General features: G+C 48.2%; 1 protein-coding gene across 8 annotated transcripts in view; it reads left to right on the plus strand.

Moving 5' to 3' along the window:
- The first annotated feature begins 11287 nt into the window (after nucleotides 1-11287).
- TCOF1 (treacle ribosome biogenesis factor 1) overlaps nucleotides 11288-18527 on the plus strand; it is a 38146-nt gene continuing 30906 nt past the window's right edge. For 5 of the 8 annotated variants that reach the window (XM_043913283.1, XM_043913286.1, XM_043913287.1 and 2 more), the window contains exons 1-3: nucleotides 11289-11480; nucleotides 13852-13907; nucleotides 16715-16866. In XM_043913283.1, the coding sequence (XP_043769218.1) occupies nucleotides 11373-11480; nucleotides 13852-13907; nucleotides 16715-16866 (316 nt within the window). In that variant the 5' untranslated portion in view covers nucleotides 11289-11372. Of the gene's footprint in view, nucleotides 11481-13851; nucleotides 13908-16714; nucleotides 16867-18527 lie in introns of all 8 variants that reach the window. The other 3 variants (XR_006342770.1, XR_006342769.1, XM_043913290.1) reach the window with 1 other exon arrangement.

The raw sequence follows: 18527 nt of genomic DNA on the forward strand, positions 1-18527 counted from the left end.
TTCTAGAGACTTTTCTCAGTGAGTCCTCCCTGGGGGCCTCAACACTTCATGCCACTGCCCTCCTCCTCACCACCTCCCAGAGAACTGGAGACTGTCCTCATCCCTAGTTTATTATTTATTTATTTTTATTTTTTGTCTGCGCTGTGAGTCTTGCAGGATCTCAGTTCCCCAACCAGGGACTGAACCCTGCCCACGGCAGTGAAAGCACTGAGTCCTAACCACTAGTTGTTGTTCAGTCACTAAATTATGCAACTCTTTGCAAGCCCGTGGACTGCAGCACGCCAGTCTTCCCTGTCCTTCGCTATCCCCCAGAGTTTGATCAAATTCATGCCCACTGAGTTGGCGATGTCATCCAACCATCTCATCTTCTGTCACTCCCTTCTCCTCTTGCCTTCAATCTTTCCCAGCATCAGGATCTTTTCTAATGAGTAGGCTCTTCACTTCAGGTGGCCAGAGTATTAGTGCTTCAGCTTCAGCATCAGTCCTATGAATATTTAGGATTGATTTTCTTTAGGAATGAATTCTCCTTCATCCCAATTTTAAAAGTGAGGAAACTGGAACCCAGAGATAAAATAACTTCCTCCCAAGTTCACCTAGCCCATGAACCTCTCAGGCTGAATTCAGCCCAGGTCGGCCCAGCTAGAAAAGTCACCCACCTCTCACTCCACCACAAGGCCTCCCAAGGGGTGATACACTGGAGAAACAGGCTCAGCTTCTACAGCTAACAGAAGCCCAGATCACAGAGGAAAAGATTGGTGCTGCTGGTTATATTAAAATGTAAAACCCTCATGCATCAGGACTCCATAAATAAAGCGAAAAGACAAGTCACTGACTGGCATAAGATAGTAACAGCAGACCCAGGATTAGAGCTGTCACAGATCAGTAAGAATGACACAACCAACCCAAGGAAACACAGCCTGGGATACAAAGGCAATTCACAGGAGAGGAAATCCAGAAGACCCATAAAACGATGAAAACCTTTCAGCTCCAATGATCAGAGACATACAAATTAAAAAATATGAAGGAGAGGCATTTGGCCCCTCTCAGACTGACATAAATTCCAAAGTCTGATGATTGCAGCTTAAGTCTAGATGGGGCACGGCAGAAACTAGCCAGACTTTCAGATTCTAGGATGTCCACAGCCGTGTGGTTTGTATGGTGCAAAACTGGAAACAAATGCCCATCAACCAAAGAAAAGATTAATAAATTGTGGTACCTAGAGTGAAAAGGATTAGAACAGTGATAATGTACTCTGCAGAGCTCTGCACATTAACATGGATAAATTTCAAACAAAATGTTGAACGAAAACACGTTGCAGAAGGCAACGTACAATATTATATCATTTACGAAAACTTGAAAAATCTGCAAAGCAAAACTTTATGTGTTTTATGAATACATACATACATAGCATAAATATGAAAACGTGTACAGGAATGATTCACAGCAACCTCAGGGAATGCGGTGGTGACCCTCCGGGCTGGGCTGGGCGGGGTGGGCAGGGTTGGGGAAATAGGCTGGGAAGCCCCGATTTATTTGTGATGTCATGCTTCACAATCTAGGTCCCTGGGAACATGGGAGTCGTATGTATGTGGCCCTGTATTCTTCATGTTAAATGTTTTATAATAAAGAAAAGCAGGGAGCTGGACAGTTGCTCCAGGGTCAACTGCTTCCCGGGTCACTAATTACTGTTAGAAAATCCCATCTGAAATGTATCCTAGTCACTGCTCCTAATTCTGCTCCTTCGAGATCCCATGTGAAAACCCAACTATTGATGGTGTCATCCGAATTGGCTCCTGCCCTCAGCAGGCTAATTGTGCAGGCTGACAACTGCAGAGAGAAACCCGCATCTCCCAGCCACCACTTCCATTGTCACCCTCCTCCACCCCTCAACAACCCTTCCGGCCCTCTCAGCAGATGGCTGCTCACACAGCATGTTCTTTTCTGTGGAAAATCCTTAAGAAGCCCAGAGGCAAAGGAGGCTCAAAAAAATTATGTTTGCCAGTGGCGTTCTCTTTGCAGACTGTGGACCAGGCTCAGCAAGGGATACTTAGCGGGAGAAATGAGCTGGGGGTCTTTGGGACATCTGTTGTTGAGTTGCTATGTGACTCTGGGTAAGTGACACAACTTCTCTGAGCCTTGGTGTCTCCCCAGGTACACTGAGGGAGAAGCAAACCTAGAAGCTTCAGCAGGGACTGGGGAGCTTTGTAAAACATAGACGCTGGGGCCCCAGAATCAGAATTGCCTAAGGTGGGGCCCTAGAGTCATCTTTCTAATGAATCGCCCAGTGATGCCGATGCCTGGGCAAGTCTGGGAATCATTAGATGGTCATTCCAGGTTGGACATCCACATCTGTGAGCAAACGCTAAACACACCACCTTGCTTTCTCTCCCCATCCCCAGTGCCTTCCCGCATCCTTGTTAATCATCACCCTGAATAGTTTATGCCAAACAGGGTGCTGGGTGAGAAAGAGGGAGCAGATGAGCTCTCAGAACACAGCCCCTCGCAGCCTCCCACTCCTTAGTAACTGCAGGGAAGCTGAGAAAGAAGGCGGGGAGGAGGGCAAGAACCCTACCCTCCACGGGGAAAGGAAGGGCTGGTGGTGGGGACACGGCCCATCTGCCGAATTTCTGCCCCTCCGCTCCAAGACCCAGCACCCCAGCTCCTAGAGCAGCTCCTTCCTTCCTTCCCTGCCTCCACCCCCAGCGAGGACAGGAGTCACTGCAAATCACAGAATTCTAGAACATCAGAGGCAGACCAGTGTTTTCCCAATTGTAGCCATTTACCATCATCTTACTACCTGTACTATTATTTAATTGATACTTTCTTTTACATTGACTCACTGTTTTTTGGTTTTTTTTTTTACTTGAATGCCTACTTTAGCCCCACTCTAAGCAATAATATCTGTGAAATAACAGGTTTGATGTGCTAGTTATTTTTTTGGTCTAATACACTTTAAAATAAATACATAGTGATTTCCATTTTTAAATGTCCATTTATTTCTCTCCACTTTTCAGAAACATCAAACCGGTCCATCCCTGCTGTTTTACAGAGATGCAGACTGAGACGCAGAGAGAGGTGGCGTTTGCCACTGTTCACGCCACTGGGTGGAACCTCATATTCCTACAGGCATACACACTGGAGAGATTAAGGGGCATGCACCCACAGTGGGAGGGTGGGGCGGGCTCCAGGCACCCTGGTGACCTTGACCTTTAGAGAGACCTTCCTTTGGTTGTGCACTGCCCCCTCCTGGCCAGTCCTTCTGTAATGTGGCTCCACCTGGATAGAGCCACCTGGAGAGCGGGCCTAGCTGCATTTAACGATGCTGAGATAAGATAAGAAGCTGGGATAGTCAGGGAAGGCATCACTGAGGAGGTGGCATTTGCCTTTGGCTTTTAAGGATGAATGGACTGGGATGAGCTTGAATGTCTATTAGGAAAGTGTGATAGGATCCCATGGTCAGTGGTTCATCTGGGGGAGGTTTGGTAAACAGAGGAGTAGTGTCATGCCAAATGTGGTGTGAAGAACAGGCAAGGGACAAGGGACTTCCCTGGTGGTCCAGTGGCTAAGATTCTGTGCTCCCAGGGCAAGGGGCCTGGGTTCAATCCCAAGTCAGGGAACTAGGTCCCCCATGCCGCACCTAAGATCCCTGGTGCAGCCAAATAAATAAATATTGTTTTAAAAGATAAATAAAAGGATAGGCAAGAAGAGAGCGACAGGAGAGAAGAGCATGAGGGCAGAGACTGCCTGGAGGGAAGAACAGTGTAGCAGTGGTCCAAGCCAAGAGGGATGGGGCCTACCTCTGCCCCTATCCCACTGGGGACCCCTCCAAGTCAGTCCCTACCACTGGGCTTGTACATTTATGGGCAAGAAGAGACAACTGGGTTCCTTGCTGTCCAAGGACACTTTCAGCTCTGAGAAAGAAAATCACATAAAGAAGAAATTATGCCGATGAGACTGTGGTTTGTTACAAGCCTTTGGGCAATTACTCTGGCTTTAGCTATTAAAATAAACCCATGCATCTCCTCTGTCCCACTTTTGATTCCATCCTACAAAAATGAAGCTCCAGTCTGTACAAATGTATTTACTAGGCTGTTTTGAGTGGCACTGTTGTCTTAGCCAAACAACTAGAAGGCACTAAACTGTATTATGCTGTCTCCTGCCTCTGTCAATTGCCCCACCGGGGGCTGGTTAGGGCACTCTGGCAGCCAGAGCCTGTCCAAGTCCTGCCACTCCCTGGCTGTGTGGCTGAGGCCTTGACCTCACTGAACCTCAGTTTTCTTACCTGAGGGCTGTTAGGGACTTCATTGGTGGTCTAGTGGTTAGGACTCCACGCTTCCACTGCAGGGGGTATGGGTTCGTTCCTTGGTCAGGGAACTAAGATCCTTCATGCTGTGCAGTGAACAAAGCAACATCAAAAACAGGGCTTATAACTAGCTCTATGCTTCCTATGGTGCATCCCATAGGCTCGTGGTACCCACTCTACAAATGTGTGCTGCTCCTACTACTCAAAAGCCCGTGGCAGAGCCAAACATCTGGAGAAACAGCTCTGATATGTTACTAACTGAAAAAGTAAGTTGTGGACTTTTGTGTTTAGCATGACCCCCCTGTGTAAAACAAAAAAAAGAGAGTGGACTAGGAGACTGAAATCTTGCCAAGGATGCCTGTGTCTGTCTGCAAGGAAGAACATGAGGCCAGGCCCCTGAGCTGGTTGAAGGGGTCTGAGTATAGGGAATGTTACTGAAAGCTCAGCCTCTCTATACACTGGTGCCGAATCAAATCTCAGAGACAGTTTTTGGGTGAAGCAGAAAAGGGCAGCTTTATTGCTTTGCCAAGCTAAAGGAGACACACGGGTTTCTGCCTTGAAAGACTATGTGTCCCAACCCAGGAGGATTTTTTTTTTTTTGGCCATGCAATCCAGCCTGTGTAGTTCCCAGACCAGGGATCAGATTCACACCCCTTGCATTTGAAGCACAGAGTTTTAACCACTGGATGGCCAGGGAAGTCCCCAACCTGGGGGGATGTGATGAAGGTGTTATAACAATGGTTCAAAGGTGAAATCTCTGATATGTGACCAGGGCTTAATCTGGTCTCAGGTGGCCTCCAATCTTGATGAGATTCTCTGGTCCCTTTAACTTTGCTGCTCCTCTCTTAATTGGCAGCCATTCAAATCTGCCCTTTGGAACTCAGGGAAAGTCTTGGAAGCTGGAGTCTTGTCTATAAGAAACAGGAGACAAGAAGGACTTTGTACCTGGGAGCCCCACAGGGCCTCCCTTGGGTGTCAGGAAGTGGGATGGGTCTATGGCCATACCACCCAAAAAGTGCCTGATCGTGTCTGATCTCAGAAGTTAAGCAGGGTCAGGCCTGGTTAGTACTTAGATGGGAGGAAGTGGGCTGGGAATGAATGAAAGAGAGATGATTAACTCAGTCTTTATATATCTATAAACTGTTTGACTTGTTACTTCAGTAATAACTTTTCAATCTTTTATAACCTTTAAAAACTCCAATGAGATTGAAGGAAAAAAGAAATAGAGAAACTGTCATCCTAGAAGAGAGAAGAAAGCTGCGGGAAATCAGCTGGCCCAAGTGACTTGGCCCAGGGAGAACCCATGGTCACAGTGGACCAGGGGGCCAACTTTGGGTGCTGGGGACAAAGGGAGCCTCTCTTGAGAGTGTTTGTGTTGGTTTTAGTCCAGTTTCTCCAAAGAAGAAAAGAAAATTTGAAGATCAGAGAGGGCAAGAGGCTAGCCCAAGGTCACGCAGCAGTGCTAGGTCAAAAAAAGCAGTTTCTTGACTCCTGGCCCAGGATCCTCTTCCTTATGTTGAGCTACCTCTCACCTCTGTGCAGCAGCCACTTTTGCTGGGAAAATAAGGGAGTAGAGTCCTACCTGCTTAGCTTCCTTCCCTTCTATTAACATTCTTTCCTTCACTTATTTCCTGAGTGCCCTGCTCAAGAAGTCAAGATAACCAAGGCATACCGCTTACCCTACCCAAGAGTCGCTCACAGTTGAGTGGCCTGGAAGTTTCTGGCTTCTAACACTAAGAAAGACATCTTTTTCTAAGTGGTAGAAAAATGCTCTGAGGCCAGTTTTGCGTGTGCTTTATCTTGTTCTTTTTTTTTTTTTTTTAATGCACTGTTTTGTTTGTTGCTGCCTTAATTGTTGCCATGTTATATTTTATCAGTTTAATGTTTTGATTTTATGCTTGGGCCCCCAAGGCAATTCAGTGAAGGGTATGATTTGGAAAATCAAGGAAATAAAGAAATTGTCCACAGAAGAGGCAGCCTCACAGGAGCCAAGGACAAAGCATAAGTGCCTAAAATGAATTTTATTAGGAACAAAACAAAAACAAACAACCTGTTGCCAGACAAAAGGTATTAGACTGTCTTGGTTTGGTTTTCGTTTAATTTAATACCGATTCTCCATTTCTTCCAAGGTCATCCAAGGACAGACAACTCACTTTGTTCTCCACTGACTTCGAGAAGCCTCCCACATTTCCACTTCTAGGTCTGTACTCACGTGTGCCCCGTCTGCTCTGCCCTCCTCTCTTCCTCAGGAGGCAGGCTCTAACCACCCTTGCATTGGCCAGTATTTATGGATTAGGGTTGGGAATAATGCAGCCAACAAGAGAACCACCAGTCTGCCTTCAAGGAGTTTACATTCTACTAAGGCAGGCATTCTTAACTGGGGCCATAATACTCCAAGGGGCTGAAACTGGTTCTTGGAAGGGTTAAAAAAAACTTTGATCTTCCTAAGGATTTACATGTTTATCACCCTGTTTGCCATCTCAGTGAGAAGCCCCACCAGCCACCCAGTCAGTTGCCAGGGCATAGTCATCAATTTGTGTTGCCAATCCCCTCTGAGCTCAGGCTCCTGGTAATTGACCTTGTGGCTGCCCAGTCCATGAAGGCTTCCACTCTCTCCCTGAAAATGGACTGCATCTGTCTTTACTTTCCACATTGCCCCGCCTAGATGCCAGGGCCCAAAGGTTAGGCATCTCTTTTGCCAACATTTTAGACCCCTATGCCCTTTTCTCCACCCATCTGGCACAGCCCTGGGCCTGGATAAACCTCACCCAGGACTTTCCCCTGCTTGCACGTGGGTAGGTGAGCCACAGTGGGGAAATCCCCCAGCCAACAGGATAGGACACACTGGGGTTGTCAACACTGTCAGGCATTTGAAATTTTGTGGGTAAGTTTGCTCCTCTGAATGCACACTCTCCTCCTTCCTTCAAACGCCTCACCACCTCTCCCTCGCTCTCAGCAGACCTTGCCTCCCACTTTGCAGAAAAAATAGAAGCTGAAGATGAAATCTCCCTTAACATCCCACTACAAACCTACATCTACATCTGCACCCATCCTCTCTTTGTTCCCTCTTTTGGTTCTAGAGAAGTTGTCCCTCCTTCTTTCCAAGACCAGCCCTTCCACCCACGCTCCTGATCCCATCCCCTCGCACATGCTCGTGAACATCGCTCACTGGTTGCCTCCCCTCTTTCCCACACCCTTAATTAATCTCTCCCCTTGATCTGCCATCAGCCTGAAAACAAACTCAGGTCTCTTCCACCTTCTAACACAGCTCCCCTCCCCCAACACACACACACACACACACACACACACACACACACACACACACACAGCCCATCACAACATCTCTCTCCTCCCATTCACACAAATACTTCTCAAAAGACCCACTGCCTCCCTCACCCCTTCTTCACTCATCAGACCGCTGCCATCTGACCCCCTCCATCACTTTGCACAAAGAGTATTCTCTAAAACCACCAACAGTCCCATGTCTGTCAATAACTGAAGCTGCTGGTCCCATCCTTATCCTTCTGACCTCTCAGAGTATTGCCCCTTGACTCTTCCCACTTGCCCGAAACTCTCAGCTTTCTTCCCTTGGCTTCCTTCCCTATGCCCACTCTCCTGGATTTTCTCCCACCTCTTGGGCCCTCCTTCCCAGTCTCTGCAGGTACACCCCCATTTTCACAGCTGCAACCTGTGGGTGTGCCTCACAGCTCCATCCTGGGGCACCTTCTCTTCTCTCTGGCCAATCTGGGCCTCATCCACAGCCACGTGATCATCTGTCTCCTGACAACTTCCCATCCTCGTGTGCTTCCAAACCCAGGCCTATTCAACATCCACCTCCAGGGTCCCAAAGGTCTTTCAAGCTCAACATGTCTAAAGTGGAACTTGCATTTTTCATGACCCCCTCTGCAGCCTCCCATCCTCACTCACCCAGCAACCCCTCCCAGTTCACCTTCAGTTTTCCCCATCTCAGTGAAAAACTACTGCCTGTTTTCATGGAAACCTCAGAGGTCATCCTGACACTCTCCATCCCCTCCATTCCCACACACCTCTATGGTGATTTTGCTTCCTGATACCTGGAACCTTCCACAGCCCTCCACCTGTGCTCCCACCAGCTCCATCCCTGTGATATTCTCCCTGGATGTCTGCCTGCCCTCCTAACCCTAACCTGTCATCTTGCAGCTATTCACACACACACCATTTCACTCTCTACCTACAGGGGTCACATTAAAATGCAAATATCATCCTATCCTTCTTGGACCTACACTGTCAGTGGCTTCCTAAATCTCTGAGGATGAAGAGAAAGATCCTCAAAACAGAATCTGCCTCTGCCATCCTTCCAAACTCCCCAATCCCCCTGCTCTCCCTCTGGGCCCTGTCACGAAGGCGTGTTCTCACCTCTTCTCTCAGTGGTACCTTCTGCCTCAGGCCCTTTGCACAGGTCCTTTCTTCTGCCTAGGATTCTTCCCCCTACCCCACTCTCCCCTGCACTTAGTTCAGAGGTCCTCACAAAGATCACTTCCTCAGGGAATCCTTCCCTGACCCTCAAGCAGAGATAGATCCTGTCAGATGATTTCATGGTAATGGCTAACAGACACACAAGCGCAGTACTATTCTTGGAACTTTTCTGTGCGTTTCTGCTTAGAACTCATTTACTCTTCATGGCAACCCTATCAGGTAGAAATTATAATTACCTCTATCTTATGAGTGAAGAAACTGAGGCAACAAGAAGTTATGTAACTTAGCGAAGATCACCTAGTTAATAAGAGACAAAGCAGGAGTTTAAACCTGGGCAGACTGACTCCAGCATAGCTTTTAAAGACCCCTCTCCCATAAGAAAAAAACTCTATCCTTTTCTTTTCTACACTTACTCACCACTTGTAACAATGTATTTGTATATGTTTGTTTTTGTTAAATAAAAAAACATATAAATAACAAAATACACATAACAAATCATATGTATTTGTTTAGCTTATGTCTCCCTATTAGACTATAAGCTGTATTGGGGTAGAGCTTATTTATTTCCAATAGTTTTATTTCCAACAGTAGTTGTTCAATAAATATTTGCTAAATAGCTGAATGTAGATTAGTCTCCTTGCTCTTCCTCACTTACCATATTCCATCAGTTACCTGGTCCTGTCCCTATTTCTTGCTGGAGCAATCGTTCCCAAGCCTAGGATGGTCAGGTATGTGCTTACCCTGTATCCTAAAATTGGTCGGAAAACGTTATGTGTCTGTACACCTTTGGAATTTTCTACAGCAAACGTTAGGGTGCTTCTTGCTCTCTTCACTTTCTTGATGGACACATGAAGTTAAGAACAGCTGATTCAGGACTTCCATGTTGGTCCAGTGGTTAAGAATATGCCTGCCAATGCAGGAGACGTGAATTCAATCCCTGTTTTGGGAAGATCCCACATGCCATGGAGCCACTAAGCCCGTGTGCCAAGAGATACTGAGCCCATGCTCTAGATCCTACATACCGCAACTACTGAAGCCCTGGAGTGCCCTAGAGCCCATGATCTGCGAGAAGAGAAGCCATCGCCACAATGAGAAGCCCAAGCACTACAACTAAAGAAAGGCTGTGAGTAGCAATGATGACCTAGTGCAGAAGACCAAATAAATAAGGAGACCCAAATAAATAAGTAAATGAACATCCAAATAAATAAATTAAAATTTTAAATATATGTTAAAAGAAAAAAAAAGAATAGCTGATTCAAATATTCCCCAGCCTAACGCACCCTCTCCCTGCCAATCTCCTCTCCACAACTACAGCACCTTCACATCCAGTTTTGTTCTCCACAAATCCATCCTCTATGCATTGGTCATAGCAATCTTTTGGTTATAGCAATCTTTTTTTTTTTTTCAGCTGTGCTGGGTCTTAGTTGTAGCACAAAGGATCATCAGTCTTCGTTGAGGCATGTGGACTATTTAGTTATAGCATGAGAAGTCTTAGTTGTGGCATGTGGGTTCTAGTTCTCTGACCAGGAATCAAACCCAGGTCCCCTGCATTGGGAGTGCAGAATCTTAGCCAGTGGACCACCAGGGAAGTCTTTAAAAAATCTTTAAAAAACACAAACCCAAGTTACCCTCCTGCATAAAATCAGACAGAGACTGGCTATTGACCTTGGAGCAAAGTGCAAACTCTGGCCAGGGGGAGGGGGTGTTGTAGGCCCTGTTAACGTGTCCATCCTTCTGTGTCCTCACTGGTTCCCTCAACCCTCCAACTCAACAGTCCAGCAGCACAGACCGCGTTTTATGTTTGGTTTCCTGGCCTGTACCGGAATGGTTTCTCCTGTCTATATTCACGCAGTGCCCTCTGCCTGGGATGCCAGCCCTCTTCTCTGCACCTAGAAACTCTTAGTCTGTCTTTAAGCCTCAGCTTAGATACCCCCTTGGGGTTAGGGGCCCCTCCTTTCTCCCATAGGCTGTGCCTGCCCCAGACAATGCGCAGAAGACATTGAACCATAGTTGCTTGATTACCTGCCTCTCTCTTCCCTGTGAGCTTTGAGGGCAGCTGCCACATCTTATATATCCTGCAGTCCTAGCCTAAGCGCTTGCCAAAGGTATGGCGCTCAATAACTATTCAATGAATGAATGAACGATGACAAATAGCACCGGTTCATGTGTTCTAAAAAGATTTGTGAAATGATTAAATGAGTGGGTAAGTGGAAGTTCGAGTCTAGAGAGAGCTGGAGAATAGGATGTTCAGAGATGAGTAAAACCCGATTGCAGCTGTCACACAGCTAAGAGGAAGACAAATGCCTTCAAAGAGCGAGTCTGAAGGATTTAAGAGGGAGGTATTCTAATCTTAGGCGGCCCAGGGGGCGTGTCCGGATCCGACTCCCGCCCTCCCCGCCAATAGGCGGTCTCATTGCCGCCCATGCCTCCTCCCCTTTCACCCGCCGAGGCGGGGCCGGCCACCTTTGGAGATAAGACTACGCTTCCCGGCGTGCCGCGCGGCGGGCGGAGGAGGAGCCGGAAGTGGGGGGCGCGAGGTCTAAGGGCACAAGGGAAGTGGCGGGCGGGGACTGAGGGGGCGTGCAGGTGAACGGACAGGCCGGGGGTCGCGGGCATGGCTGAGGCCAGGAAGCGGCGGGAGCTGCTTCCCCTGATCTACCAGCATCTGCTGCAGGCGGGCTATGTGCGCGCGGCGCGGGAAGTGAAGGAGCAGAGCGGCCAGGTAAGCGTGCGCGGGCCGTGTCCGAGGGCCGCGTGCAAGATCTACTGAGAGGCTGCCCGAGCCTCTTCCTCTGGCGGCCTGCGGGCGCCCAAATCCCGGATCCCGCTGTGTTCTGAGACGCGGCCCGGGGTGCCGAAGGGGCCGCAACCTCTGCCCCGCAACTCTGTGGCTCCCGGTTCTTCTGGGCCTCAGTTTCCTTATCTGTGGAGTGGGCGGGCCGGGACGTGAGATCGGACGCTCTGGGCTTTATAATTCCCGCGCCCCTTACCTCCACCCCCTTCCGGGAGCGACAGTTTAAAGTTTCGAAGTCTCGGGCCACGTGGCTCGGCGCGGCCCCCTAGGGCGAAAAGGTTGCTGCGAGTCTGAGGAGTGGATCGCTACCAGCCCTGGAAGGGGCGAAAGAGCGCCCCGAGAAGGGGCCTGAAGCTACTTAATTGAGCTGGAGCTCAAACCCTTAGCAGCTCTTCTGTACTGATGGGGAGTTGAACTCGCGCTGTAGTCGTTCTTACTTCATCCATTCCTCGAGCAGCTGTTAATCTGGCAGTGAGGGTGCTGGTGATGGAATATAGAATAGTGGGGAGGGTCCCTTGGCTCACTAATTAGAGTTTACAGGCTAAATCTGTTAGGGGAGATTGACATAAATCAAAGGACCACGAAAGTAACCGTGCACTCAACACTGCATTAACTGCCAAGAATGAGAAGCATAGGGTGCTAAGACAGGAATGGCAGATTGCCTTAGTCAGGGATATCCAGAACTGCTTTCCTGAGGAAGTGAATGCTGCTTTGAGATCTGAGAGAAGGAAGTGGATGTTCCAAGTAGAGATGCAAAGTGTTGCATATGTACTGGCCGCCAGAAAGTTTTTTATGACTGAAGTGTGGGGTACAAGGGTGACAGATCTCTGGGGAGACAGAGGCAGGGAGCGGGCTTCCTTTGGTTTTGATAAAGTAGTGGTAAGCCACTGGAAGGTGTTAAGTTGGTGTGGTGGCTATTGACTTGATTAGTCAGTGCCCCTTTGGCTATGGTGTAGGCTCTGGTCATGATACTTACTCTCAGGACCTCTGGGAGAGACTAAAGGATTACAAATAAGACATCATCTGTGCTTTTCACAATCTTTGGACCTCAGTAGCTTTTCTTACTTCACTTATATCACTTAACAGCTACAGGAAACGAAAGGGAGTACCTATCTTCTTTGGGGCATTTGCCTAGACGAAAGAATCCTGCCCTTATGAAGCATACATTCCATCAGGAACAGACAAATGACTGAATTTTTTTTTTTAAGTTAATGATACAATGTGTAGGGTGATGGTAGGTGCTAGTTGTAAAAATAAGGCAGGTAGAAGGGATAAGGAATGTCAGAGTTATATTATCTATAGGGTGGTCTTGAAGCCCGAATGAGAAGGTGACTTTGGGCAAGGACCTGAAGAAAGTGAGGGAGTGAGCCATACTCCTTAGCAGGAGAGAGCATTCGAGACAGAAAGACCAGCCAGCCCCCATGGGGGCGGAGTCCTCTGACAGATTTGAGGGACTGTGAGGAAGCCAGTGTGCCTGGGGCCAAGGAAAGTGAAACTTAGACTTTCAGTCACTGTCAGTTACAGTCTGAATGTTACTGGCTGCTGTGCTTTGCAGTTACTGTTGTAGGTTGTCTCCTTCAGGCCTGAGAGCAACATCTTAGATGGGTACTGCTGTTATCCCCATATAAAGAAAGAACCTGCAAGCTTAAAGAGCTGAAGACAGTAGACTATCCAGTTAACAAATTCTCTTTACCTGACCCCAGATGCACCCTCCTGGCCACTGTGCCTAAATCCCTGGCACTTCACTCACTCAGCCTCCTTGGGGCATTTGACATCCCAGGTTCTTGACATTTGCAGAGAGAGTAGACTTCTGATCTTGGCTCCAAAGGGCTTTGCTTCTACCAAAGGATTGGCACCATTTGGTTCCAGTCTCTGCCCAGTGGGTGAGCAGACAGCGTGGGTGTCTAGTCTGCCTGTGGCTCGTACTGCCTGGGGAGATTGACCAGCCTGACTTTTGAAGGGTCAGAGGTGGAAAAAGTCCTGTCTTGTGGCACCTAAGCCTGGAGAGTGCGAGGGAGGCTGGATAAATGCTAGCCTGGAATATTCCCACTCTACTCTGTCAAAGGTACTTCTCACCAGAATATTGTCTTAAAAGGGTTTAGTTGAAAGTACTTGCCCTGCGTGTCTCTGAAAGATTCGGGTGGTCCTGGCAGGGCCGAGCAGACATATTGCCCAGAGCAGAAAGACCCCCTTCTCAACCATCTCTCTGCAGATCATGATGTCATGAGAGTGGGGCCCAACGAGGAACCTTGCTGTGCTCAGGAGGGTTAATTGCTGCTTTCTCTTTGCTTCTCTGCAGAAAAGTTTCCTGAGGCAGTCTGTAACCCTTCTGGACATCTATACACACTGGCAACAGTAAGTCTAATGGGGCTGAGGGAGTGCAGGAGGGACACCCCAAGCTCTCAGCATGAAATCAGCTAGGATACTAATCTGGTCTAAGATCTGTCCCCATAACCCACTGTAGATACTGTTATCACCTCTAGGAAGCTACACCACAGATATGGGTGTCTGTCTGATAGTAGAGAGGACTCTGAGAGCTGTGCTCAGTGCCTCTTAAGGACAAGAGCTTCTCGGCAGCTTGTTATTCATTCAGTCAATGAGCATTTATTGAGTGACTACTGAATGCCGGGCTCTCAGTACAGAGATATTGTCATGAGTGAGACATGCATGGTGGCTCCTTTCCTGGAGCGGACATTGGAGTCAGGGAGGTAAGCACGCCACAGAGAATGAGACAAGTGAGTGTAAAATTACGGTGGTGGTGAGGATTATGAAAAAGAGGTGCCTGGCGCCAAAACTGCCTGAATAGGTTAGCCTCACCTCATTTAGGTGTTTAGGGGATGGCTTCCTTGAGGTGACCTTTGAGTTGAGAACTGCAGGGATCGGGGAAGTGAACTCGGCAATAGGTGTGGAAAGGCTGATGGAGTGTACCTGGCAGAGGGAGCTGCTGATTTGAGGCCTGTAACTGCAGTGCGGTGCAGACGAGACTGGATGGTCATCATGGACCACCCCGTAACAGGCCTGATCACCCATGAGGAGAAGTTGTGTCTTTGCCCCAAAAGCCGTGGCAGCCATGGAAGGGTGAAGTGGAGAGCAGTGAGATCACTGGCTTGATTGGGCAGGCTGTGGATGTCAGCTTCCAGACAAGGGCTGATGGGCTTGAGGCAGGAATAGCGTAGGAGGGAGACAGTTTGCAAGAATACTGGAGGATGAGATGAGGGTCTGCAGATGGTTTGGAGAAGAAGTGTAGTCAGCTCCCAGGTGTCTGACTTGTACGCTTGAATGGAAGGAACCCAACATGGAGTGAAAGATTTCAAAGACATGTTGAACGTGAAATGCCTGTGAAACATGCAAAACAAGGAGGGCGGATAATCCAAGGACATATCAACAGAGGAATGGTTTGAAAATGAAGGAGGGGATAATCGTTCCTTCAATGAACTGGGCTGACCACAGCCAACTATGGGAGTGAGGGACCTGCAGTTGTGACCCATGAGGAATGATAGTGAATACGCAACTGTCTGGGTGGAAAAGAGTTGGCAGAGGGGCAGTGGAGGGACTACTATCTGCACATGTTTGGAGACAAAGGGAGTGGGGTGTTCCCTGGTGCCTGAGAGACTGAAGTGGGACCCATGTGAACCTGCTTTAGGAAGACAAGTGTCAGCTTCTGAATAAAAGCAGTTGGTCATCAAAGCTGTCCAAAACTAATGTGGGCTACGGTAGAGTGGTGAGATTCCTGTCATCAGAGGTGTGTAAGCAAAGGCAGGCATGGTAGAGAAGGGATCCCAGCTTCCAGTAGAGAGCTGAGGTCTTTGCAAGCTCTGTCAGCCCTCAGTTCTTGGCTCTTCTCTGCTGCTGAGGTGAGCACAGGGCATACCCCCCACTTCCTCTTCCACGTGCCCAGGTGTCTGGCTATTTGTGCAGCACTTCCTTCCCCAGAGAACTGCTTCAATGAGTTGCACCACATGCCCTCCCCTACCACCAGCCCCTTCTCTGGATGAGGGGTACTGACTTGGATGAGGACCTCACACCCATCAGAGCCAGCCTAACCTGGTGGTTCAAACCCAGCTGTATGACCTTGGACAAACTTGACCTCCCCAAGTCTGTCTCCTTCAGTAAAATGAAGATAATAATAGTAAATGAAGTGCTAAACCTGGCCAGTGGAGGCATTACCCCTCTACTCACCTCTGTTTAGTGAGCACCTACTGTGGGACAGAACTGTTCTCGATGTAGTTGGAAACAAACTGGAAGAAAAAAATCTCTGCACCTGTGAAAGTTACATTCCACGGGGAGAAGAGAGGCAGAGTGAACCTATATGTGTGATAAATGAAACATGTTTTTGCAGAAGATTTCCCAACAAGTGGCCTTCCTGGGAACAAGGGAGCCAGGCAGCACATCCCAAACCATGGCAGAGTGACATCTGTCCCACGTGGAGAGTGTGGCACGCAGACAGTGACCCCCTCGGCCAGGAGGCTGGGCTCAAAGGATGTGATGCTTGAAAATTCTGGCAACTCAGCCATCTGAGTGCTTATCCTCCCCAGAGCCTCAGACTGACTTTGGACAGGTCACTTAGCCGTGAGACTTAGGCTAGGTACTATAGTGAGCTGGAAAAAGTTCTGCCAGCCCTCCCCTCCCAGGGCATGCAGTGGGGGCATCAAGTAGGAAGTAAGTAAAATAACAGGAGAGAGAAAAGTGCTTTGAAGAAAATGAAACAGGGCAGAGAATATCTTAGAGGACGGTGGTGACCAGGGAGGGCCTCTCTGAGAAGGCTGTACGGGAGTTGAGGCCTGAGGGACAACAGGGACCTGGGCAGTCTTCCAAGAAGAGGTTACTGTGGGTGCCACAAGTCCTGAAGGAAGGAGGAGCCTGGATGGTTCTGTGAAGTGTATATAGTGCCGGCACTTAGAGCTCTGTGACTCTTAGCCGCTGTTAGAAAATACTGTCCACCCTTCCTGAGTGTTTGGAGATGAATATACTGTAAAAATACAATGAAATGAGTGAAGATGCACAACACAAAATTGTTTCTGCACTCTGTTTCATCACTGTTTAAAGTCTCTTCATACACTTTCCCTTTGGGGACAGGGAGGATGTGGGAGGTCTTCCTTTCCAACTCTCCTAGGGTTGTCCTTGCCCCCTGGTTGAGCTTGCCAGTCACCCTTGTCCTGCAGAACTTCGGAGATTGGCCGGAAACGGAAGGCAGAGGAAGATGCGGCCTTGCAGGCCAAGAGGACCCGCGTATCAGATCCCATCAGCAGCTCAGAGAGCTCAGAAGAGGAGGAGGAGGAGGAGGAGGAGGCAGAAGCCCAAACCGCCAAACCCAGTAAGAGCCCTGGGTGCTGAGAAGGCCCCTGTCTCTGAGCTGGGGGCTCAGTGCAGTACCCTGCTCCTCTTGGGGACAGGCTATTGTATATTGGATTGTTCCAAGGGAGAGTCCACCTCCAGCTGCACCTTCCATGAGCCCTCAGAGGACCAGCTCCTTTTAAAGGGAAGGTTGTAACAGCCCCACATACCTATTTCAGTCTTGATTTGAGCCCTTCCTCTGGGCCAGACATTGTGTCCCAGGCGCTAGGAATCCAGTGGTGAACAAAAACATGGATGGGCTCTTAGAGTCTAGAGGATTGTAGAATCAGTCTCTCCAGTCCAGGAGCTGCATTTTTTAAGCCTTCCAGATAATTCTGATAAAAACAGAAAAGCAGCCCACATTTTCAGAAGAACTGCTAGAGAGATTTCAGAGACGACAGCTAGCGGGCGCCTCTTCTGTGTGCTCAGGGGCAATTTCAGCAGCTGCCTATCTGAAGTGAGCAGGTTTAGCACCTGCACGCTGTCCCAGGCACTCTGGCTCCAGTGCATTGGCAGGGGCCACCCTGTGAGGCCTTCACAACCCCTCCTCCCCCCATTCTCCAGGTAGTTTGTGCTTTAACCAACAGTGGTCACAGCTCCACAGAAGAATTACCATTCTTCTTTGAATTATTGATTTTTACTTACATAGAAGGTAACTTCTTAATTTTTAAATATATTTTCTGATTATAAAAGAAATACAGGCTTCATTATATTCATTATAGAATATGTGAAAATGACTTTTTAGAGAGGTAGGGGAAAATTACCCATATTCTTGGCCATGTATAATTTGGCAAATTATTCTTCCATTTATTTTTCCTGAGCATGTTTTTTCAAATATTGGCAATCATACTGAATATATATTTTGTACTTTGCTTAATCTTTGAAAATTATAATGCAAAACAAGTTCACTGTGAGCGCTGCAGAAACAGAGAAGTGGGAGGTTTCCTGTTCCCCTTGCCTGCTCCCTTTTCTCTCCCTAAACGTATCTCCTGGAGGGTAGCCTGACGATGCTGACGACGCTCCCCTTTGCATCTGCACTTATACAGATAGACATCCATACAGGCCTACTTCCATACTTACAAACTATTTGAAACAACAGCTGTAAAACTGCCTACTGATTGGTTACTCAATATTAATGAATTTTTTAAACTCTAACAATGGAATTATACTTTTTAAGAGTCCTCATTGAGAGAATCTTGCTAAAATATTGTTGGGCAACATGATATGATGTCTGGTGTATTCTTCAGAATAACACTCACTGGGGATGGATGAATGAGGGGCACAGTTGAAATAAGATTGGCCACAAGTTGATAATGATTGGGGCTGGGTGGCTTAATCCTCTTCCTCGGTACTTATGAATGGGCCTAAAATGTTCCATAATTAAAAATCAAGAGAGGGCTCCCCTGGTGGCTCAGTGGTAGAGACTGCCTGCCAGTGCAAAAAACATGGGTTCAGTCCCTGGTCCGGGAAGAGCCCACATGCCACGGAGCAACTAAGCTCGTGCACCACAACTATTGAACCTGCCCTCTAGAGCGTGTGCTTTGCAACAAGAGAGGCCACCACAGTGAGAAGCCCACGCACCACAACTGGAGAGTAGCCCTGCTCTCTGCAGCTAGAGAAAAGCAACAAAGACCCAGCTCA

Source organism: Cervus elaphus, chromosome 9, assembly GCF_910594005.1.
Source record: "Cervus elaphus chromosome 9, mCerEla1.1, whole genome shotgun sequence".
NCBI lineage: Eukaryota > Metazoa > Chordata > Mammalia > Artiodactyla > Cervidae > Cervus > Cervus elaphus.